The 26,362-nt window shown below is 40.4% G+C and overlaps 1 protein-coding gene across 1 annotated transcript in view; it reads right to left on the bottom strand.

The window, feature by feature from the left end:
* Positions 1-22,067: 22,067 nt before the first annotated feature.
* ZNF177 (zinc finger protein 177) overlaps positions 22,068-26,362 on the bottom strand; it is a 40,826-nt gene continuing 36,531 nt past the window's right edge. The window contains exon 6 of the mRNA XM_023585672.3: positions 22,068-26,050. Within this exon, the coding sequence (XP_023441440.2) occupies positions 24,935-26,050 (1,116 nt within the window). The 3' untranslated portion in view covers positions 22,068-24,934. The remainder of the gene's footprint in view (positions 26,051-26,362) is intronic.

The raw sequence follows: 26,362 nt of genomic DNA on the forward strand, positions 1-26,362 counted from the left end.
GCTGAGGTGTGCATAAGCGCAACCCCTCTGACCTCTGACTCTTTTTTGGAGACTCATAGCCATATAAACTCATTTGTCCTTTCCATTGTTCCATTTTATTCAAGGTTAAAAAGCCATTTTTAACACATGATATTACACGTAGGCTGAGATATTCCACTGGACTGTGTTGATCCTTTTATTCAAGGTCTTTAGTTACATTAGTTGGTGTTTGGTAGTTGCGGCGGCTTGCTTGGTCGGTAGAGGTGGGGTCTGGCTGTGGACGAGGGGTCGGTCCAGCTCTGGACGAGGGGTCGGTCCCGCTTGGGACGAGGGGTCGGTCCCACCTGGGACAAGGGGTCGGTCCGGCAGCAGACGAGGGATCGGTCTCACAAGGGTTGCACGGTTCGGCAGACGGGGTCGCCCGGCGAAGCCGGCGACGAAGGGGTCGCCCGGAGAAGCAGGCGATGAACTGGGGACAAGGGAGGCCAGGCCTTTGTCGGGGGCTCTCAGGACTGCAGGGCACATGGCAGAAGAACTACCGCGGAGACAAGGTAAACACGCAAGTCCACTTTATTGAGGGAGAGGCAACAGTTTTATAGGGGCTGGGGAAGGCTGATTGGTCGAAGCCACGCCCTGTTCTGATTGGTTGCCGGAGAAAGATCAGTGGGCGGTACTGGACGGGGGAGGGGTGGTGGTTAGGGATTGGCTGTCGCTGTTGCTGGGGGAAGGGGCAGGGTTTAGGGATTGGTGGCTGCTGTTGCTGGGGTGGAGGGCAGACTTGAGTTTCCCGCCCACGCCTGGCTGTTGCTGCTGTCGGGGGGAGGGAAAAGGGCAGACTGGATTTTTCCGCCCACGCCTGGCTGTTGCTGCTGTCGGGGGAGGGGAAAAGGGCAGACTGGATTTTTCTGCCCACGCCTGGCTGTTGCTGCTGTCGGGGGAAGGGAAAAGGGCAGACTGGAATCTTCCGCCCTGCGCCTGCGCAGGGAGAAAGAAGAAGGGTGCCGCCCTACAAGGCATCGTGTGGCGCTATCCGGGAGGAGGGGTGGCCGCGGAAGCATGGCTGCCGAGAAGGGGAGACCCGAGGGCACTCTGCGCCCATGCCGAGCTTCCTTCAGGGGTGGCAGTGAGTCCGACCAGCCACCCTATTATGGGGGCAGCGGCTTGGCCTGCCGCGGCTGCTCCCCCGCCAGGCCAGCAAACCACACTTCAGCCCGAGGGGTGACCGCAGGTAGTAATCCCTCAGTGCCAGGGAGGCTCATCCCCAGGAGTCATGTCCCACACTGGGGGAAAGGCAACGCATTTACATGCTGAGTTTGGCTTAGAGAGTGGCCACATTTGAGCAACATGGAGGCTCTCCAGAGGTAACTCAGGCACTCGGCAGCTCTAGGCCTAGTTCATATTTCAGGCAAACAGGCTGATAAGCATAGTCATCAGGATCAAGGGCTCATTGTTGGACCACCCTTCTTTACTGGTCTTTGCCATTGCACTTGGGGGATTATTGCTGTCCCATTGGGGAATGTGATAGAGTTCCCCTGGCTAGGAACTTAGCACTCAGTTGTTTTCAACTGTAACTACTATGAAAATATTCAAACATTTTATGTGCCCTGTATACATACCCTGAAGAACTCCCTCCCAACCATGTGTCCCCATCAATAACACCACACACCAGTGTTCCTCCCCTACAACAGATGAACCTCTCTGTGGTTGAAAACTTCTTCAAAAATGAAACCTAATATATTGCCAACTTCCATTAATAGTAACATGTAATATAGTGATGGGTTTAAAGGTTATATATAAACCACATACTAATTTAGAAAAATTAAAGAAAAAGTAAATTCAGGTATCCAAAATTGAAAAAATGAAAAAGCTTTGATGTTTTGCCTTTCATCACTGCAATAGGTGTTGCCCTGTATGTACAGTGGCAAGGCAATTTCTTTCATTTCTTCCTCAGTGTCTACATGCTTTTATTTTTCTAATTAAGCTTGTCTTCACAAAAGTTTTGTTCACTGTAATTCACATATACAATATAGGGTACTCCCACTTATCCAACATCAAACACTTTGTCCCTTACCCAGCAATGTTCTTTTTATATGTTCATATTATATTTGCTGCAGCTGATGTACATAGCTTTAAAACATGGTTCCATTTGGTTTTAGGTTATGGTTTATATTTTAGACTATACAATTTTCTAAAATTTTAGTTAACTTATGTTTTACATTACAGTTTACATTTTAGCCTATAGACTTTTATACATTTTTGGTGTAATTTAACATGTCCTATATCCATCATTGCATAATCTTGTGGAACACTTCCATTGCCCCACAGTTACACTGATTCCATCTATTCAATATCTCTCTCCCTCTCCCCTCAGAACCCACAGTGACAATCAATTTTCATTGCTTGAAGGGCCATATTCACAGATACCTGCAACAATGTTGAGGGCTTGACATGCTCGAATGCCCTAATCAATTGGGAGCCACCAATTCTCTTGAGAGATACAATTTCCTCTGTTTGAGAGCATCAGTCCTCCCCAGGATGTGGGTATACCTTCATTCTCATTGTATGGGTCTCCACCCAATGACATAACCCACTATGACAAAACGAGAACTCACACAACTCCCTAGAAGCCTGCCCTGTGTCAGATGCCCCCACTCAAGCATCTTAAACTGGTAACCTTCCTTATATTTTCTAAAGAATTTTCTTAACATTATAGTTTCAACCATGTACGTGAAAATGTCCTATGTTTAAATGTTGCCCCCAACCTACCAACAATTACTTGGGCCCTCTAACCCATCCTACCATCTCTAGCATCCCTCAAGCCCACAAAGCCACACCCAAAGGTATTCCCATGCCCCCCACCTTATCCCTTCCCTGTACAAATACCTCTGACATATCATAGATTTCTCCCATGTAAGTGTCAGCTCGCAACCTTCCACTCCCCCCAACTTCCTTTAAGGCTATCATCCAGTCTCTAGCTCTCTGACACAGCTTGGTTTACTTATTTCATATCATAAAGGTCATGTAGTATTTCTCCTTTAATGCCTGGGTTGCTTCACTCAACATAAATTCCTCAAAATTCATCCATGTTATCACATTTCTTTCTACTGTATTCCTTCTTATAGCTGAGGAGTATTCCATTGCATGCATATACCACATTTTATTTATCCACTCATGTGTTGATGGGCATTTGGGTTGATTCCAACTTTTGGCAATAGTGAATAGTGCTGTTATGAACACTGGTGTGCACATATTGCTTTGTGTCCTTGTTTTCAGTTCTACTGGGTATATACCCAGCCGTGGAATTGCTGGGTCATACAGCAAATCTATAGCTAGTTTTTTGTATTTTTTTTATTCATTTTTTAAAAAATATTACATTCAAAAAATATGAAGTCCCATTCAACCCCACCGCCCCCACCCCCGACTCCCCCCACAGCAACACTCTCTCCCATCATCATGACACATCCATTGCATTTGGTAAGTACATCTCTGGGCATCACTGCACCTCATAGTTAATGGTCCACATCATAGCCCACACTCTCCCACGTTCCATCCAGTGGGCCCTGGGGGGATCTACAATGTCCCGTAATTGTCCGTGAAGCACCACCCAGGACAACTCCAAGTCCCGAAAATGCCTCCACATCTCATCTCTTCCTCCCATTCCCCGCACCCAGCAGCCACCATGGCCACCCTTCCCACACCAATGCCACATTTTATCTGGACATTGGATTGGCTGTGTCCATTACACATCTATGTCAAGAGGGGGCTTAGATTCCACATGGATACTGGATACAATCCTCCTGCTTTCAGTTGTAGGCACTCTAGGCTCCATGGTGTGGTGGTTGACATTCTTCAACTCCATGTTAGCTGAGTGGGGTAAGTCCAATAAATCAGAGTGTAGGAGTTGAAGTCTGTTGAGTTTCAGGGCGTGGCTATCATATTGTCAGTCCAGAGATTCAAATCCCTAAATATATCTTAAACCCCAACACCAACTACAATTCCAGTAAAGTAGCATGAAAGACTTGTGAAAAGAGATCCCATCTGAGTCCAGTTTCATCACACAGAAACACCGCTCCAAAGAAGGGCCAACTGACATGGCAGTGAACCCCATCTGACATGATCATAGAACACGTGGGTCTCTTTAGCCCTCAAAAGAACCAATACCTGGGGTTGTATCTACTTTATCTGTCTCTGAGACTCTGCTCAGGTGTGCATAAGGGCAATCCTTCTGACAACCTCCAGACTCTTTTTTAGAGACTCATATCCACATAAACTCATTTCTCCTTTCCATTTCCCCCTTACATTAGGTCAAACAGCATTTTAAAAGTCATGTTATTATATGTAGACAGGGATATTCTGCTGATCCGCGTTGAACCTTTAATTCAAGGTCATTTTCTAGTTGCATCATCAGCTGGGATTTGGTAGTGATCCCTCGGTGCCTGGGAGACTCATCCCCGGGTGTCATGTCCCACGCCGGGGGGAATGCACTACATCTACATGCTGAGTTTGGCTTCGAGACTGGCCACATTTGAGTAACATGAAGGCTGTCAGGAGGAAACTGCCAAGCACGATGCTGCTCTAGGCCTTGTTCTCATTTCAGGCATATAGGCTCACAAGCATAGTCATTAGTATCAAGAGCCCACTGTTGGACCCTCATTCCTTCCTGGTTCTTACCGTTGCACCTGGGGGACTGCCACTGCTCCCCTAGGGACCACGAGAGAGCACCCCCGGCCAGGAACCCTATACCCCCCCAGCTGTTGTTTTTGTTTCCACTATGAGTATATCCAAACATTACCATGCACCCTGGACATATGCCCTGTATAACTCCCTGTCAACCATATATTGCCTGTCAATAACACCCCAAACCAGTATTCCTCCACCGCCATTGTTGAACCACTCTGTGATCCAAAACTTCCTGTAAAGCAAAGCCCAATATAATCTCAGGTTTCCTTACTAGTAAAATGGAATATAGCAATGAGTTTAAAGGTTAGATCTAGAGTACGTATTGATTTGGAAAAATTCTACATCCTATCGTTTTCTTTTTTCCTAATTATTGAGCTTCTCTTTGCAAGAGCCCTAGATCACAGTAATTCATATATACAATATACAGTGCTCCCATACATCCACCATAAAACCTTTTCCCTTCCACAGCGATAATCTTTTAACTTATTCATATCATATTTACTGAAACTGATGTACAGACTCGGAAATAATAGCTTTCAAACAAGGTGACATCTGTGCTTACAATGTGGTCCATACTTTAGGATATATACTTTTCTAAATTTTTTAGTTATCCTGTGTTTTACATTATGGTTTACATTATTAGTCTGTCATCCCCTATAAGTTTTTGGTGTAATATTATGTTTTATCAATCCATTTAAAAAATGGGAAAAAGACTTAAACAGACACTTCTCCGAAGAAGAAATACAAATGGCAAGAAAGCACATGAAAAAATGCTCCAAATCTCTAGCTATCAGGGAAATGCAAATCAAAACCACAATGAGATACCATCTTACACCCATAAGATTGGCAGCTATGAAAAAACAGAAGAATACAAGTGCTGGAGAGGATGTGAAGGAAGGGGAACACTCATCCACTGCTGGTGGGAATGCAGAAGGATCCAACCATTCTGGAGAACAGTATGGCGGTTTCTCAAACAACTAGCCATAGATTTGCCATATGACCCAGCAATACCACTGCTGGGAATATACCCAGCAGAACTGAAAACAAGAACACAAACCAATATATGTACACCAATGTTCATAGCAGCATTGTTCACTATTGCCAAAAGTTGGAATCAACCCAAATGCCCATCAACAGACGAGTGGATCAATAAAATGTGGTATATACACACAATGGAATACTACTCGGCTGTAAGAACAAACACACTACAAACACATGTGATAACATGGATGAATCTTGAGAACCTTATGTTGAGTGAAGCAACCCAGACATTGAAGGACAAATACTACATGACCTCAATGATATGAAATAAACAAGCTGCCCTAGATAGCAAGAGACTGAACGATCGGCTTGCAGGAAATCGGAGGGTGGAGGAAGGATATGAGCCGATGTCTGCAGGGGTGGAATTTAAGACGAGATGGTGGTAAGTATGAACACAAAGAAGAGATAAAAGGGGGGCAAGGGGTTGCCTTTGCTTGGGGCTTTGCGGGTTTGAGGGTGGCTGGGGAGGGACGGGTGGGTAACGTTGCCCAAAAGTGGGGGGAGGGAGGGGTAGCATACGAACCAGGAGAGGGTCAGGTGTTGGTGGAGAGTAAAATGCCGAGAAAATCATATCAAAATATAATAAAGAGGGTTACCTGTTTAGAATGCTCGGAGGGGAGGGTCTGATGCAGGACGGGCTCCTGGGGAATGTCTAAATGCTCATTCTGCCAGAGTGGGTGACACCATGGGGTAGAAACCCAAGTAGTGAGAGTGGGGGTGGACCCACATCCTGGGGAGGACTAATGCCATCCAATAGAGGGAACTGTATCCCTCGAGAGAAAGGGTGGCTCCCAGGGCATTGGGGCAGTTGAGCAAGTTAGGCCCTGAACACTATTCCATCTATCTCTGGAAGTGGCTCCTCAGGAAACGGAGGTTGGCTATCACTGAGGGCACTAAGGTGGAAGGGAAAATGGACGTTAAATGTGTGGAACCAAAGTAAATGGGGGGTAAGAGAGGAGTTTCTTGAGAGTACACAAGGATGGATATAAAACATGTAATATTACACCATAACATATAGGAGATGACAGACTGATAATGTAAACCATAATGTAAAACATAGGATAACTAAAAATGTAAAGAACTGTGTATCCTAAAGTATGCACCATAATGTAAATACAGATGTCACCTTGTTAGAAAGCTAATGTCTCAGACTCTGTACATCACTTTAAGTAAATATGATATGAATAGGGCGTAAGAGTATCACTGTGGAAGGGAAAAGGTTTTCTGGTGGATGTGTGGGAGTGCTGTATATTATATATATACATTGCTGTGGTCTAGGACTCCTGTGAAGAAAAGCTGAATAATTAGGGGGGGGGGGGGGAAATAGGATGTGGAATTTTTTCAAGTCAACATTCTTTATCTAAGTTCTTTATCTAACTTTATCCAAGTTCTTTATCTATCCTTTAAACTCATCGCTATATGCCATTCCCTAGTAAGGGACCATGACATTATATTGGGCTTCAAATTTCGGGGAGTTCTGGATCACAGAGTGTTTCAACAATGGCAATGGAGGGATACTGGTATGGGATACCAATGACAGATGATATATGACTGACAGGGAGCTGTACAGAACATATGTCCAGGGTGCATGGTAATGTTTGGATATACTCATAGTGGCAACAATTAAAAACCACAGTAGGGGGGGTACTGGGTTCCCGGCCAGTGGTGCTCTGTCGTGGTCCCTAGGGGAGCAGCGACAGTCTCCCAGGTACAGTGGTGGGGACCGGGAGGGAGTGAGGGTTCAACAGTGAGCCCCTGATACTAATGACTATGCTTGTGAGCTGATAAACCCAAAATAATAACAAGGCCTAGAGCAACTTTGTGCCTGGGAATTCCCTTCTGTCAGCCTTCATGTTACTCAAATGTGGCCAGTCTCGAAGCCAAACTCAGCATGTAAATGCAATGCCTTCCCCCCAGCGTGGGACATGACACCCGGGGATGAGCCTCCCTGGCAACGAGGGACCACTATCAACTACCAACTGATGATGCAACTGGAAAATGACCTTATATGGAAGGTTCAATGCGGATCAGCAGAATATCCATGTCTACATAAAATACCATGACTTTAAAATGCTGTTTGACCTAAAGTAAGGGGGAAATGGAAAGGAGAAATGAGTTTATATGGCTACGAGTTTCTAAAAAAGAGTCTGGAGGCTGGCAGAAGGTTTGCCCTCATGCACAACTGAGCAGAGTCAGAGAGACAGATAAAGCAGATACAACCCCCAGATATTGGTTCCTTTGAGGGCTAAAGAGACCCATGGGAGTTATGGTCATGGCCGATGGGGTTAACTACCAGGGCAGATGGCCCCTCTTTGGAAATGGTGTTTATGTGTGATGAATCTGGACTCAGATGGGATCTCCCTTCATAAGACTTTCATGCTAATGTGCTGGAGGTGCAGTTAATGTTGGGGTTTAAGATATATTTAGGGGATTTGAATCTCTGGACTGACAATGTGATAGCCAGATCCTGAGCCTCAACAGACTCCAGCACCTACAATCTGATTTATTGGACTTACCACACTCAGCTAAGATGGAGGTGAAGAAGGACAACCACCACACCATGGAGCCTAGAGTGATTACAACTGAAAATGGGAGGATTGCATCCAGCATCCAGGTGGAATCTGAGCCTCCTCTTGACATAAAGGTGCAATGGACACAACCAATCCAGTGTCCACATAGAAGAGGTGGCATTAGATTGGGAAAAGTGGACATAATGGACAAAGGGTATGGGGAAAGGCAGGAAGAGATGAGAGGTGGAGGCGTCTTAGGGACATGGAGCTGCCCTGGATGGTGCTTCAGAGGTAATCACCGGACATTGTAAATCCTCACAGGGCCTACATGATGGAATAGAGGAGAGTATGGGCCATGATGTGAACCAATATATATGAGGTGCAGAGGTGCCCAAAGATGTACTTACCAAATCCAATGGATGTGTCATGATGATGGGAACGAGTGTTGTTGGGGGGGGGGGGGGAGAGGGGGGGGTGGGGGGGTGGGGTTGAATGGGACCTCACATATATATTTTTAATGTAATATTATTACAAATTCAATAAAAAATAAAAAAATTAAAAAAAAAAAAAAACAAAAAAAAAAAAACAAATGGTCCTGTAAAAAAAAAAAAAAAAAAAAAAAAAAATATTATGTTTTATATTCATCCTCGTGTACTCTGGCGAAACTCCTCTCTTGCCCCCACATTTACCTTGGTTCCATCCATTCAACATCCATTTTCCCCTCCCCTTGGGGACCACAGCGACAGCCAATCTCCATTTCCTGAGGAGCCACGTCCAGAGATACTTGCAACAGTGTTCAGGGCCTGACTTGCTCAACTGCCCTAATGCCCTGGGAGCCACCCTTTCTCTCGAGAGATACAGTTCCCTCTATTTGATGGCATTAGTCCTCCCCAGGATGTGGGTCCACCCCAACTCTCACTTCTTGGGTCTCTACCCAATGGTACAACCCACGCTGAAAAATTGAGCATTCAGACATTCCCCAGGAGTCCGTCCAGTGTCAGACGATCCCCTCCGAGCATCCTAAACAGGTAAGCCTCCTAATTATATTTTGATACGATTTTCTCAGCATTTTACTCTCAAACAACACCTGACACTCTCCTGTGTTCATATGTTGCCCCTCCCTCCCCCCAATTTTTTGGGCATTATTACCCCTCCGCCCTTCCCCAGCCCCCCTCAAACCCGCAAAGCCCCACCCAAAGGCAACCCCTTGCCCCCATTTTATCTCTTCTTTGTGCTCAGACTTACCGCCAGCTCATCATAGATTCCGCCCCTGCAGGCGTCGGCTCACATCCTTCCTCCACCCCCTGATTTCCTGTAAGCCTATCGTTCAGTCTCTAGCTCTCTGAGGCAGCCTGCTTATTTCATATCATTGAGGTCATGTAGTATTTGTTCTTCAATGCCTGGGTTGCTTCACTCAACATAAGATTTTCAAGAGTCATCCATGTTATCACGTGTGTTTGTAGTGTATTTGTTCTTACAGCCGAGTAGTATTCCATTGTGTGTATATACCACATTTTATTGATCCACTCATCTGTTGATGGGCATTTGGGTTGATTCCAACTTTTGGCAACAGTGAACAATGCTGCTATGAACATTAGTGTACATATATCGGTTTGTATCCTTGTTTTCAGTTCTGCTGGGTATACACCCAGCAGTGGAATAGCTGGGTCATATGGCAAATCTAGGTTAGTTTTATGAGAAACCGCCAAACTGTCCTCCAGAATGGTTGGATCCTTCTGCATTCCCACCAGAGTGTTCCCCTTTCTTCACATCCTCTCCAGCATTTGTATTCTTCTGTTTTTTTCATAGCTGCCAATCTTATGGGAGTAAGATGGTATCTCACTGTAGTTTTGATTTGCATTTCCCTGATAGCTAGAGATTTGGAGCATTTTTTCATGTGCTTTTTAGCCATTTGTATTTCTTCTTTGGAGAAGTGTCTGTTTAAATCTTTTTCCCATTTTATAAATGGGTTGTTTATCTTTTTATCTTCAAGACATATGAGTTCTTTATATATAAGTTATAAGTCTCTTATCAGATATATGGTTGCCAAATATTTTCTCCCATTGTGTGGGTTCCCTTTTTACTTTCTTGACAAACTCCTTTGAGGTGCAGAAGGCTTTAATTTTGAGGAAGTCCCATTTATCTATTAGTTCTTTCGCTGCTTCTGCTTTTGGTGTGATATTCATGAAGCCATTTCCTATTACAAGGTCCTGTAGATGTTTCCCTACACTGCTTTCCAAGATCTTTATGGTCTTGGCTCTTATATTTAGGTCTTTGATCCATCTTGAGTAGATCTTTGTATAAGGTGTGAGATGGTAATCCTCTTTCATTCTTCTACATATGGCTATCCAGTTCTCCAGGCACCATTTGTTGAATCAGCCATTCTCTCCCAGTTGAGAGGGTTTGGTGGCTTTATTGAATATTATATGGCTATATATATGAGGTTCTATATCAGAACTTTCAATTAGATTCCATTGGTCTGTGTGTCTCTCCTTCTGCAAATACCATGCTGTTTTCACTACTGTATCTTTGTAGTATGTTTTGAAGTCAGGAAGTGTGATTCCTCCAATTTCATTTTTCTTTTTCAATATGTCTTTGGCTATTTGGGGCCTCTTTCCTTTCCAAATAAATTTCATAGTTTTTCTAGTTCCTTAAAGAAGGCTGTGTTGATTTTTACTGGGATTGCATTGAATGTGTAGATCAGTTTTGATAGGATTGACATCTTAATAATATTCAGTCTTCCTATCCATGAACAAGAAATATTCTTCCATTTATTTAGGTGTTCTTTGATTTCCTTGAACAGTCTTGTACAGTTCTCAGTGTATAAGTTTTTTACATCTGTAGTTAAATTTATTCCTAGGTATTTGATTTTTATTGACTGTTGTAAATGGAATGTGTTTCTTGATTTCCTCCTAATCTTGCTCATTATTAGTGTACAGAAATGCTGATTTTTGCACATTGATCTTATAACCTGCGACTTTACTAAACTCATTTATGAGTTCTAGAAGCTATGTTGTAGACCTCTCAGGGTTTTCTATGTATAGGATCATGTCATCTGAAAAGAATGAAATTTTGACTTCTTCCTTTCCAATTTGAATGCCTTTTATATCTGGTTCTTGCCTCAGTGCTTGAGCAAGTACTTCTAAGACAAAGTTAAATAGAAGGGGAGACAATGGGCATCCTTGTCTTGTTCCTGAGTTTAGAGGGAAGGATTTTAGGATTTCTCCATTGTAAACAATGTTGGCTGTAAGTTTTTCATATTTACTCTTTATCATGTTCAAAAAATTTCCTTGTATTTCGATCTTTTGGAGTGTTTTTATCAAGAAAGGGTGCTGTATTTTGTCAAATGCTTTTTCTGCATCTATAATCATGTGATTTTTTTCCTTCAATCTGTTTATATGGTGTATTACGTTAATTGATTTTCTTATGTTGAACCATCCTTGCATACCTGGAATAAATCCCACTTGGTCATGGTGTATAATTCGTTTAATGTGTTGTTGAATACGATTAGCAAGTATTTTGTTAAGTATTTTTGCATCTAGGTTCATTAGAGAAGTTGGTCTGTAATTTTCCTTTCTTGTGGTGTCTTTGTTTGGCTTTGGTACTAGGGTAATGTTGGCATCATAGAACGAGTTCGGCAATGTTTCTTCTGTTTCGATTTTTTGGAAGAGTTTCAGCAGGAGTGGTGTTAGTTCTTTCCGGAATGTTTTGTAGAATTCACCTGTGAAGGTGTCTGGCCCTGGGCTCTTCGTAGTTGGGAGGTTTTTAATGACTGATTCTATCTCTTTGCTTGTGATTTGTTTGTTAAGATAATCAATTTCTTCTTTCGTCAATATGGGCTGCTTATGTGTTTCTAGGAATTTGTCCATTTGCTCTGAATTGTCATTTTTGTTGGAATATAGTTTTTCAAAGTTTCCTCTTATGATAGTCTTTATTTCTGTGGGGTCAGTGGTGATATCACCTTTCTCATTTCTTATTTTGTGTATTTGCATCTTCTCTCTTTTTTTGTTAGTCTCGCTAAAAGGTTTGTCAATTTTGTTGATCTTCTAAAACAACCAGCTCTTGGTCTTGTTTATCTTTTCAAGTGCTTTCTTATTTTCTATTTCATTTAGTTCTGCTCTTATCTTTGTTATTTCCTTACTTCTTTTTCCTGTTGGGTTACTTTGTTGTTGTTTTTCTAATTCCTTCAAATGTGCAGTTCTTCAATTTTTGCTCTTTCTTCTTTTTTGATATATGAATTTATGGCTATAAATTTCCCTCTCAGTACTGTTTTGGCTGCATCCCATAAATTTTGGTATGTTGTGTTATCATTATCATTTGTTTCAAGGTAGTCATTGATTTCTTTTGAGATTTCCTCTTTTACCCACTGGTTTTCTAAGAGTGTGCTGTTTAATTTCCAAATTGTGGTGTGAAATCTGGGCCTCTGTCCCTTGCAAATTTCCAGCTTCACTCCACTGTGGTCAGAGATATTATTTTGTATGATTTCAATCTTTCTGAATTCATTAAGCCTTTCTTTGTGGCCCAGCATATGGTCTATCTTGGAGAATGATCCATGTGCACTTGAGAAAAATGTATATCCTGCTGTGTTTGGGTGTAATGATCTATATATGTCTATTAGATCCAGCTCTTCTAATATTCTGTTCAAATGTTTTGTTTCTTTAGTGATTCTCTTTTCAGATGTTCTGTCAAGAATTTATAGTGGTATATTAAAATCCCCCACTATAATTGTAGATGCATCTATTTTTTCACTTAGTTTTTCCAGCGTTTGCCTCAAGTATTTAGAGGTGCCCTAGTTAGGAACATAAATATTTATGATTGTTCGATCTTCTTGACAGATTGTCCCTTTCACTAAAATGTAGTATCCTTCTTTGTCTCTCACAATTATTTTGCATTTAAAGTCTATTTTGTCTGATATTAATATAGCTACTCCTGCCTTTTGGTTATTGTTTGCTTGTATGATTGTTTTCCAGACATTCACTTTCAGCCTCCATGAGTCTCTGGGTCTAAGATGTGTCTCTTGTAGACAGCATATAGATGGGTCATATTTCCTTATCCAATGTCCCAGTCTGAATCTTTTGATAGATGAGTTTAATCCATTGACATTCAGTGTTATTACTTTCAAGGAATTATTTGTGTTAGCCATATTTTGATTGGATTTGTGTTTGTCAGATTTTGTTTGCATTTTTTTCTTCTATTTTTGTCTTTTTTGTTGCTCTTACACTCTCCTCCAACTCTGCCTGTCCTGTTTTTTCCTTTCTTCCTGCAGAACTCCCTTTAGAATTTCTTGAAGGGGAGGTTTCTTGTTGGCATACTCTTTCAGTTTCTGTTTATCTGCGAATATTTTGAACTCTCCATCATTTTTGAATGCTAGTTTAGCTGGATAGAGTATTCTTGGTTGGAAATTTTTTCCTTTAGTACCTTGACTATATCATACCACTGCCTTCTTGCCTCCATGGTTTCAGATGAGAAATCAGCGCTTAATCTTATGGAGCTTCCCTTGTATGTGATGGTTTTCTTTTCTCTTGCTGGTTTTAGAATTTTCTCTTTGTCTTGAGCATTGGATAATTTGACAAGTATATGTGTTGGGGTGGGCCTGTTGGGGTTTATGACCAGTGGGGTGCACTGTGCTTCTTGGATATGTACATCTGTCTCTTTCAGTAGATTTGGGAAGTTTTCAGCCATTATTTCCTGCAACTCCTTCTGACCCCTTTCCCTTATAGCTAGTTTTTTGAGAAACCGCCAAACTATCCTCCAGAATGGCTGGATCCTTCTGCATTCCCAGCAGCAGTGAATGTGTGTTCCCATTCCTCCACATCCTCTCCAGCACTTGTATCTTCTGTTTTTTTAGAAGCTGCTAGTCTCATGGGAGTAAGATGGTATCTCATTGTAGTTTTATTTGCATTTCCCTAACAGCTAGTGATTTTGAGCATTTTTTAAAATATATTTTTAAGCCATTTATATTTCTTTTTTGGAGAACTGTCTGCTTAAATCTCTTGCCCATTTTTTGTCTTTATTTTTTAATGTTACATTAAAAATGTTACATTAAAAAAATATGAGGTCCCCATATATCCCCACTCCCCTCACCCCACTCCTCTCCCCATAACAACAACCTCCATCATCATGAGACATTCATTGCACTTGGTGAATACATCTCTGAGCACCACTGCACCTCATTCTTGCCCATTTTTTGAATGGGTTTTTTGTATTTTTATTTTCAAGATATAGGAATTCTTTATATGTCCAGGATATTAGACTCCTATCAGATATATGGTAACCAAATATTTTCTCCCATTGGGTAGGTTGTCTATCACTTTCTTGACAAAATTCTTTGAAGTGGAAAAGCCTTCAATTTCGAGGAAGTCTCATTTATCTATTCTTTTCCTGCTTGTGCTTTTGGTGTGAAGTTCATGAAGTCATTTCCTATTACAAGGTCCTGTAGATGTTTCCCTACATTGCTTTACAAGGTCTTTATGGTCTTGGCTTTTTTATTTAGTTTTTTTTTTTTTTTTTGTAGTTTAAAATGTAATTTAATTTTTCAATGTATACACAACTATAGTATGCAACAATATCTTTAATTTTTTGTCTTTATTCATTTTTTAAATATTACATTAAAAAAATATCAGGTCCCCATATACCCCCCACCCCCCTCACCCCACTCCTCTCCCCATAGCAACATTCTCCTCCATAATCATGAGACATTCATTGCATTTGGTGAATACATCTCTGAGCATCGCTGCACATCATGGTCAATGGTCCACATCGTAGCCCACTATGGTCCACACTCTCCCACGTTCCATCCAGTGGGTCATGGGAGGACCTACAACGTCCAGTAATTGTCCCTGCAGCACTACCCAGGACAACTCCAAGTCCAAAAATGCCTCCATATCTCATCTCTTCCTCCCATTCCCCACACCCAGCAGCCACCATGGCCACTTTCTCCACACCAATGCCACATTTTCTTCTATTACTAATCACAATAGTTCATGAATAGCATATCAGTAAGTCCACTCTAATCCATATGCTATTCCTCCATCCTGTGGACCTTGGATTTGTTTTTTAGGTCTTTTATCCATTTTGTGTTGATTTTTGCATAAAGTGTAAGTAATCCTCTTTCATTCTTTCACATATGGATATCCAGTTCTGCAAGCACCATTTCTTGAAGAGGCCATTCTCTCCCAGTTGAGTGAGCTTGGTGGCCTTGTGAAAATCAGATGAATCTATATGTGAGGATCTATATCAGAACTCTAAACTCGGTTATTGGTAAGTATGTATATCCTTGTGCCAATACCACACATTTTCCCTACTATAGCTTTGTAGTATGTTTTGAAGTCAGGTAGTGTGATTCCTCCAATTTCATTTTCATTTTCAATACATCTTCGGCTATTTGGGGCCTCATTTCTTTCCAAATATATTTCATAGTTAGTTTTTCTAGTTCACTAAAGAATTCTGTGGGTTTTTTAAATTGGGATTGCATTGAATCTGTAGATCAGTTTTCATAGGATAGACATCTTAAAAATATTTAGTCTTCCTACCCATGAACAGGGAATATTCTTCCATTTATTTAGGTCTTCTTTGATTTCTTTGAACAGTGTTAAGAGTTTTCTGTGTATAAGTTTTTTACATCTTTAATTTATTCCTAGGTATTGGATTTTTCTATTTACTATTGTAAATGGTATTTGTTTCTTGATTTCCTGCTGAAATTGCTCATTATTGGTGTACAGAAATGCTCAACTTTTGCACATTGATCTTATAACCTACAACTTTACTGAACTCATTTATAAGTTCTAGGAGCTTTGTTGTAGACTTCTCAGGGTTTTCTATGTATAAGATCATGTCATCTGCAAATAGTGAAATTTTGACTTCTTTCTTTCCACTTTGGATGCCTTTTAGGTCTGGTTCTTGCCTCAGTGCCTGAGCAAGTACTTCTAACACAATGTTATATAGAAGGGGTGATAGTGGGCATCCTTGTCTTGTTCCTGTACTTAGAGGGAAAGATTGTTTTTTATTTTAAACAAATCTATTTTATTGAAACATATTAATAAAGTACACAATCATCCAATGTGTATCATCAATGGTATTTGGTATAATCACATATTTGTATATTCATCACTTAAATCATTATAAAAACATTGTCATTATAATAATAACAAAGAGACAAACAAGGAAATTATTTACCTCTTAATCTCTCTATTCTTCCCCTGCCACATATAGCTGATATTTCTGGATATTCTTGCACATTTACTTATTTTTAAGCAATTTTATTGAGATAAAGTCACATACTGTAGAGGGTATCCAAAGTATATAATCAGTAACTTTTAGTATAATCACAAAATTGTGCATTCATCATCACTAAATTACCTTTTAATCTTTTTAAAGAACTATCACAAAATTTAGCTGGTATCAGTATATATTCATAATATAACATTCTATGGCCTTCTATAATTGCATGAAATTATAAATGCATCCTAAATGATGCATGAAAAAATTTTCAGAATGATCAATTTTAACACTGAAATTACATAATGATTAAAATTTTTACATTTTTTTAAACTAAAAAATAAAATTTTTTAAATTGGCATATTAAAAAATAATGAAAACTATTTTTTAAAAATGTTTTGACATTCTGTGTTTCATTACCATAAGATCTGTTCTCCTGTTTGTATGGTGGCATTTTATTCCACTTTCACCATTGTAAAAGATGTTAGCTGTGGTTTTTCATATAGACTCTTTATCATGTTCAGAAATTCCAATCTTTTGCAGTGTTTTTATCAAGAAAGGGTGGTACATTTGTCAAATGCTTTTTCTGCATCTATAGATATGATCATGTGATTTTTTACCTTCAAACTGTTTAAATGATGTATTACATTAGTTGATTTTCTTATGTTGAACCATCCTTGCATACCAAGAATGAATCCTACTTGGTAATGGTGCATAACTCATTTAATGTGTTTTTTTGTTTTAAAGATTTATTTTTTAATTTATTTCTCTCCTCTTCCCCACCTCCCCCAGTTGTCTGCTGTGTCCATTTGCTGTGTGTTCTTCTGTGTCCACTTATATTGTCAGCAGCAGCAGGAATCTGTGTCTCTTTTTGTTGCATCATCTTCCTGCATCAGCTTTCCATGTGTGCGGCACCACTCCAGGGCAGCCAGCACATTTTTTTGTGCTGGGCAGCTCTCCTTAAAGAGCGCACTCTTTTCACATGGAGCTCCCCTATGTGGGGGACACCCTGTATGTCACAACACTCCTTGTGGGCATCAGGACTGTGCATGGGCCAGCTCATCACACAGGTCAGGAGGCCCTGGGTTTGAACCCTGGACCTCCCATGTGGTAAGTCAAAGCTTTACCCATTGAGCCAAATCCATTTCCCTAATGTGTTATTGAATACAATTAGTAAGTATTTTGTTGAGGATTTTCGCATCTATGTTCATTAGAGTGATTGGTCTGTAAATTTTCCCTTCTTGTGGGGTCTTTGTTTGGCTTTGGTATTAGGGTAATGTTGGCATCATAGAATGAGTTAGGCAATGTTCCTTCTGTTTTGATTTTTTGGAATAATTTAAGTGAGATTGGTGTCAGTTCTTTCCAGAATGTTTGGTAGAATTCACCTGTGAAGCCATCTGGCCCAGGACTCTTTTAGTTGGGAGATTTTTAATGACCAATTCTATCTCTTTACTTGTGATTGGTTTGTTGAGATTGATTTCTTCTTTCATCAATGTAGGCTGCTTACGTGTTTCTAAGAATTTGTCCATGTCCTCCAAATTGTCCTTCTTGTTGGAATATAGTTTTTCAAGGTATCCTCTTTTGATAGTCTTTATTTCAGTGGGGTTAGTGGTGATATCCCCTTTCTCGATTCTTATTTTGTGTATTTCTATCTTCTCTCTTTTTTTCTGTTAGTCTATTTAATGGTTTGTCAATTTTATTGATCTTCTCAAAGAACCAGCTCTTGGTTTTATTTTTTCAAGTGCTTTCTTATTTTCTATTTCATTTAGTTCTGCTCTGATCTTTGTTATTTCTTTCTTTCTTCTTCCTTTGGGCTTAGTTTGTTCTTTTTTTACTAATTCCTCCAAGTGTGCAGTTAGTTCTTCAATTTTTGCATTCTTTTTTGATGTATGAATTTATGGCTATAAATTTCCCTCTCAGTACTGCTTTTGCTATATACCATAAGTTTTGATATGTTGTGTTATCATTTTTATTAGTTTCAAGGTGGTTATTGATTTTTGAGATTTCCTCCTTGACCTGCTATTTTTCTAGGAGTATGTTGTTTAACTTCCATATCATGTTGCCAAATCTGGGTCTCTGGCTCTTGCAGATTTCTAGCTTCATTCCACTGTGGTCTAAGAAATTATTTGGTATGATTTTGATCTTTCCAAATTAATTGAGACTTTCTCTGTGGCCTACCATGTGGTCTATATTGGAGAATGATCCATGTGCACTTGAGAAGAATGTATATCCTGCTGTATTTGGGTGTAATGTTCTCTGTATTTCTATTAGAGCCAGCTTCTCTAATATAGTGTTCAAAGTCTATGTTTCCTTATTGATTCTCTTTTGAGAATCTTTCCAAAGTCAATAGTGGTATATTAAAGTCCCCCACTATTATTGTAGAGGCATCTATTCCTTCACTTAGTTTTTCCAGTGTCTGCCTCACATATTTGGAGGTGTCCTTGTTAGGAGCATAAATGTTTGTGATTATTCTTTCTTCTTGAAAGATTATCCCTTTCACTAATATGCAGTGTCCATCTTTGTCTCACAACTGTTTTGCATTTAAAGTCTATTTTGTCTATTAAAATAGCTACTCCTGTCCTTTTTTGGTTCTTTGCTTGGTAAGACTGTTTTCCAGCCATTCACTTTCAACCTCCTTGAATCCCTGGGTGTAAGATGTGCTTCTTGTAGACAGCATATAGATGGGTCATCTTTCCTTATCCAATCTTCCAGGCTGAGTCTCTTGACAGATGAGTTTAACCCATTGACATTCAGTGTTATTACTTTCAAGGAATTACTTATATTAGCCATATTTTCTTTGGATTTGTGTTTGTCATATTCTGTTTCATTTTTTTTTCCTCTTGTCTTTTTAGTTGCTCTTACACTCTCCTCCAACTCTGTCTCTCCTGTTTTTTTCTTTCTTCCTGCAGATCTCACTTTAGTATTTCTTGAAGGGAAGGATTCTTGGCATACTCTTACTTTCTGATTATCTGTGAATATTTTGAACTCCCCATCATCTTGAATGCCAGCTTAGCTGGATAGAGTATTCTTGACTGGAAATTTTTTTCTTTTAGCACCTTGACTATGTCATAACACTGCCTTCTTGCCTCCATGGTTTCAGATGAGACATCAGCACTTAATCTTATGAAGCCTCCTTTGTATATGAGGGTTCTCTTTTGCTGCTTTTAGTATTTTCTCTTTGTCTTGAGTATTGCATAATTTGACACGTATATGTCTTGGGGTAGGCCTGTTGGGATTTATGCTATTTGGGGTGTGTTTGCTTCCTGGGCATGTAAATCCATCTTCCTCAGTAGATTTGGCAAGTTTTCAGCCATTATTTCCTCCAACACCCTTCTGTCTCCTTTGCCTTCTCTTCTCCTTCCGGGATGCCTATAATGCATATGTTTGTGCATTTTGCATTGTCATTCAGGTCCCTAAGTCCCTGCTGGACTTCTTCTATCTTTTTATCACTCAATTCTACTGTTTGATTTTAGATGTACTGTCTTCCACATCACTAATTCTTTCCTCTGCCTCTTTGAATATGCTATTATTTGCTGAGAGTTCATTTTTTATTTCTTGAATTGTGCTGTTCATCACCATCATATCCATTATCTTTTTGGGTATGATTGCAATTTCTTCTGTATTCTCTCCAAGTGTTTTCTTCATATTCTTAAATCTCTTCCTTCACTTCATTAGATTGGTCTCTAATGTGTTTTGAAAGCTTTAATTACTTATTCTATGTTCTGACACTCTTCCTGGTTTTTAGTTTGTTCATTGGATTGGGCCATATTTTCCTGATTATTGGTTTGGTTTATAGATTTTTGTTGCTGTCTGATCATCATGTTATCTTGATGGGCTTATTCAGTTGCTTAGCTTCTTTGTCTTGTCTTGGGTTTTAATTGTTTTTGCATGCATTTTAAGTTTTCTCTGTGTCACTTTGCTTTTCTCATTCTATTTCCTTGTTGTTGGCTAAGTTCACTGTAAGGAAAATATTAGGGCCAGAGAAAGCAAAAGGAGTAAGAAAAGAAAAAGTTAATAGTAGTATTGATAGTAAATGTTAACAGAGGAACCATGTGAGATCTAGGAGAACGGATATTAAACTCATGTAAGCTGTGTACAGTTATAACAGTAAGAAAAGTGGAGTACCTATAATAAGACAGAAAACAATATGGGCAGGAATATAGTTTGAATTAAAATGCCAGTGTGGTCAGGAGAGAGGTAAAGAGAAAAGAAAGGACAATAATATAAAGAGTGAATAAAGACAGAAAACAGAACAAAGGTATTAGAAATAAAAAGTCAGAAAAATTGGATGCCCAAGAAAGAAAGGTGGAATATAAGAGAAACAATAAATGATGGTGGATAGAAAGATGTAGAAGAAAGGGGAGTGTTGGTGGCCAAAATTAATACACACAGAAAAGAGGAAATCATGGATGAGGATACACAGCAAATGTAAAGCACTCCCTGCAGCACCTAATATAAAAAAAATAAAAAAGAAGAGAAAGGAAAAAAAGGACAAAAGTGGGGGAAGCAAGCAAGCAAAGGAAAAAAAAGAAAAGAAAGGGCCATGGCAGGATAAAGAGGAAGGAAAAACAAGATCAAAAACCAACCAAAAAGACCAGAGAAAGTTTCAGGCAAGGAATCCTCTTTGCAGTTAAATAAAATGCTTAGGAGTCTAACATTCCCCATTTCTCCCTTCCTCACTTCCCTCTCTCCCAGGGCAGCAGGAAACCTGCATAAGGGGTCCGGTAGGAGATTCCATTGGGTCCTTGGTGAACCAGCTCAGCACAGAAAATGACTCTTAATTTCCCAAGAGGGAGCACCCACACCTCACCAGGAACCCCAAATATGCTATTGGAAGCTTGGAAAGCACACCCTCCAGTCTCTCTCCCTTAGGTGTGCTACAGGAGGGCTAGTTCATATTCTGACTCCACCTTCTCCCAGACCAAGTTTCCTATCCCAGCACATTTAGGTAACTTGGGCTTTCTCAGCAGATTCGCCTCTCCTTTCTCCCCAGTCTCTCTGCAAGCCAGTTGATATGCAACTCCAAGCTCAAAAATAAAGGGGTGGGGGGACTAGAAAATTGAACCAGCACTTGTTTGACCCCTCCGCACCTCCCACCAAATCCCCTCACTCACAGAGTCAGTTCAAGACCAGAGGGCTAGGGTAATTTCGGACCTCAGGGAGTGGATGTGGGAAAGGGAACTCCAGAATATTGCAGACTTGGGGTACGTGGGTCTGTGGAATGTGGGCTACAGGGGCTTAAAGGACACGGACCTGGGGACCACGCATCTGGGGAACATAGGGCTTGGGAACGCCACCATAAAACTGACAGTTTTCAGGGAACACTGTGGCTGCCAGTACTAGGGGGAAGGGTTCTGCCTCCCTACAACTTCTGACTTCTGGGCTAGAAACCCACAATTCTACTTTTAGCATGCACTACTTCTGTCACAGTCTCTCCAAACTGACATACATACACCTGCCTTGCAAGCCCCCAAAACAGCCCATTCCAGCAAGATTCCAACCCTACTCAGCTGCTCCTTTGGAGGCGAGATTATGAGGTGCACTCACTCAGATGCCATCTTGCCCAGAACTTCATTTTGATCTCCACTGTAGGACCATAGACCTAAATAATAATTAGCACATAGGAGACACATTTATATCAAGTAAATTAATGAACATTCATTATGAGAAAAAAAGGTCACTACATAAGAATATAAGGACAACTTGCCAGTGACATATAAAATATATAAATTTGTATGCTCCTAATTATATTGTTTCAAAATAAAATGAGACAATTTTAAAAAGAATTTGACAACTCAGAATCAGTGGAACCTTTTAACATATCTCTCGATATATGAGAGATTAGGAAATAAAAGTTTGTAGTTATTTTCAAACATAATAAATAAGTTTTATTCAAGGAATACATATAGGACCTATTATAGCCAACAGAGAATACACATTGTTTTCAACCACACTTGAAGTTTTGTGCAATTTAGCCACATACTAGATACATCAGTTTGGGTTGAAATCAATTGTACAAGAAATTCCTGACAAGAATGGTTTGAACCAGTTAATTTTTCTCATTTAACATGAAATAAGGTGGCAGACCTGGCCCAGTGGTTAGGGCGTCCATCTACCACATGGGAAGTCCATGGTTCAAACCCCAGACCTACTTGACCTGTGTGGAGCTGGCCCATGCACAGTGCTGATGCGTGCGAGGAGTGCTGTGTCATGCAGGGGTGTCCCCCGCATAGGGGAGCCCCATGCACAAGGGGTGCACCCCATAAGGAGAGCTGCCCAGTGTGAAAGAAAGTGCAGCCTGCCTGGAATGGTGGCGCGCACACAGCGAGCTGACACAACAAGATGACACAACAAAAAGAAACAGATTCCTGTGCCACTGACAACAACAGAAGTGAACAAAGAAGAAAACGTAGCAAATAGACACAGAGAACAGACAACTGGGGTGGGGGGAGGGGAGAGAAATAAATAAATCTTTAAAAAAAAACATGAAATAAGCAGTCCAGGATTGATGCAGCCAGATAATATTCATGTTTTCTTGTGAGAGCAAATGGTGAAGGAAAATGGCCAATGAGAGGCTCCTACTCTCAAGCAATTATCTCTACTTACTGCTCACTGGCCAGGACTATGGTCATATAAACATTCGTAACTTCAAGGAGAGCTGGTAGATGACTTTTAAAAATGGTCCACACTGCCAATTTGAACAAAGTTGTGGTTATGTTACTTTAAGGAATAAGGGAGGAATGGATACTGGGATAGTAACTAGCTGTATCTGGCAAACTAGGTGATATGGTAAGTCTCAATTTTCTGTTTGACTCTATATAATGTAGAATCTTTATCATTAATACCATGCATTCTGTCCATAATGTAATTAAAATCAAAATCTGTAACTAAAAGATAACTAAAATATGCAAGGTCTGCATATTTAAAAAGTTTTAAATGACACTGGTCAGGCAATATTTAGAATTAAGTTATAATGAAAATATTACATATCAAAAACTTGTGATGATTTACCATGATATGACTTTCATACATATTAATGGGTTGAGACACTTTAAGTATGAAAAGTTCACTAATAAACCTCAGCATGTAAATGCATTAACTTTCCCCCACCATAGGACGTCACTCCCAGGTATGAGCCTCTGTGGTGCCAAGGGATTACTCTACTTATCACCAGCTGGTGATGCAAAAGACCTTGAATAAAATGGGGAAATGGTAAAGACAAATGAGTTTTTATGGCTAGGAGATTCCAAAATGAGTCAGAAGGTTATCAGAGGGGTCATGCTTATGCACATCTCAGCAGGATCTTAGAGCCAAAGTAGATACAACCCCTGGTACTGGTGCTCCTGAGGGCTACGTAGACACCCAGGACCTACAGTTAGGAGAGATGGCTCTGGACTTCAGTGCTTTGTCAGTGGGCCCTACTTTGGATTTTGTGCTCCTGTGATGGAGTTGGATTCAGAAGTGACCTCTCTACACATGCCTCTTATGTCTCTTTTACTGAACCTGTGGTTGGCACTTGGTTTGGTGTATGCTCAGGAGACATACAGGTTTTATGGTCATAGCAGTTGGCTCTGGAGTTCAGTGCCTTGTCAGTGGGCCCTACTTTTGAATTTGTGCTCCTGAGTGTGATGGAGCTGGACTCAGATATGACCTCCCTATACATGCCTCTTCTGTCACTTTTACTGAACCTGTGATTGGCACTTGGGTTGGTGTATGCTCAGGAGACACATGCTCAGGAGACTTGAATCTCTGGACTTTCCATGTGCAAGCTTGGCCCTTAGCCTCAGCAGAGTTGCAACACCTACTCTCCAATTTGTTGGGCTTACCCAGGTCAGCTAACAGGGAGGTGAGGATGGTCAACCACCACACCAGGGAATGGAGAGAGTCTACAATTGCAAACAGGAGAATTCCATCCATCAGCCATGTGGGATCTAAGCCCCCTCTCAATATAGAGGTGGAGTGGACATAACCATCCCAGGGTCCACAGGATGGAGGAATATAATATGGATTGGAGTGGACTTACTGGTATTCTACTATACAATTATTGTGACTCTAGCAGTGGAAGAAATTGTATTACTGATATGGAGACAGTGGCCATGGGAGTTGCTGAGGGCAAGGAGAGGGAAGAAGAGAGAGGTGTGATATGGGGGAGCATTTTCGGGACTTGGAGTTTTCCTGACAGATGCAAGACATTATATGTCCTGCCATAACCCACTGAATGGACTGGGGAAGAGTGCAAACTACAATGGAAATTATAATCCATACAGAATAACAGTGTTCCAAAATGTATTCATCAAATGTAATGGATGTGCCACACTAAAAAAAAAAAAGGTATAAAGACAATCACAGAACCATAACATTTACAAAGTTTGTCCCCAAAGAATAAAAATGAGTTGTGCCTGACAGCTTTTCCACCTTGCTTATAATAGGGTTTTTCTCCAGTGTGAGTTCTAAAGTAAAGAATAATGTGCAAAGGATCACCTAAGGTTTTTCCATAGTGATTTCATTCAGAGTTTCTGCCCAATATGTATTCGCTTGTGCATTATAAGGTTAGTGCTTGTGCTGAAAGCTTTTCCACAGTGAAGACATTGATAGGGCTTCTCCCCAGTGTGAATTCTCACATGTACCCTTAGGCAAGAGGAATTCCTAAAGGCCTTCCCACATTCTTTACACTCATAGGTTTTCTCTCCAGTGTGAGTTCTTTTGTGCACAATAAGATAAGAGCCTGTGCTGAAGGATTTTCCACACTGATTACATTCATAAGGTTTCTCTCCAGTGTGAGATCGTGTATGTTTCTTTAGGGAAGACTGATCAATGAAAGCTTTCCCACAGTGACTGCATTCAAAGGGTTTCTCTCCAGTGTGTGTTCTCACATGTTTCTGAAGGGATGAAGGAACAGTGAAAGCTCTTCCACATTCCTTACAGTCATAGGGTTTCTCTCCAGTGTGAGTTCTTTTGTGCACATTTAGATGAGAGCTCTGGCTGAAGGATTTTCCACAATGATTACATTCATAAGGTTTCTCTCCAGTATGAGACCTCATGTGTTTCTTAAGGGAAGACTGAAAAATAAAGGCTTTCCCACAGTCACTGCATTCATAGGATTTCTGTCCATTATGGGTTCTCACAAATTTTTGAAGGGACAAGGGACCAGTGAACATTTCCCCATGTTCATTATATTCCGAGTTTTCCTCGAGAATAGGTATGTCTTTCTGGATTTTAAGGAAAGATCCTGGACTGAAGATTTTTCTGTAGTCACTGCATTCATGGAGTTTCTCTCCAGGAGGCATATGCTCATGTACCACAAAGGAAGGGTGTAGGCTGAAGGGCATACCATATTGCTTACATGCGTAAGATATCTCTTTTCTGAGAGTTCTTAAGGGTTTCCTAAGGTATGACTCTTGAGTGATGGCTTTTCCACAATCATTAAATTCGAGCATTTTCTCTCCAGTGTGAGCATGCAAATGACTCCTAAGAGTTAAGGGATGGATGAAAACTTCCCCATATTCTTCGTATTTACAGCATTTCTCTCCCTTGTGATATCTTTTACAAGTAAGGTGAGAGTCTTCTCTGAAGAATTTTCTGTGATTACATTCTAAAGATTTCTTACTAGATTGAGTTGGTACCTGTTGAGTAAAGAATAGGAGATGACTAAAGGCTTTGTCACTTTCATTATAGTCCCAGGAATTATCTTCCTTGAATTCTACCAGGTATAAGAAGTAAATTATCATGACAATAATAATGACTAACATAATTACCATTACACATGGTGCACAAATTTGTATTTTGCCCTATTCATCTCTCACATTGAATAAACTGGTCTGCTGAAGGCTCCATAATATTCATTCTGATCATAGGGCTTCTTTAAAAAACACCTGTGATAGATAATGAATTAAATATGTATCAAAGTTTCATATTTGAACCTCACCTGTGGGTGT

The sequence above is a fragment of the Dasypus novemcinctus genome, chromosome 30 (assembly GCF_030445035.2).
Source record: "Dasypus novemcinctus isolate mDasNov1 chromosome 30, mDasNov1.1.hap2, whole genome shotgun sequence".
NCBI lineage: Eukaryota > Metazoa > Chordata > Mammalia > Cingulata > Dasypodidae > Dasypus > Dasypus novemcinctus.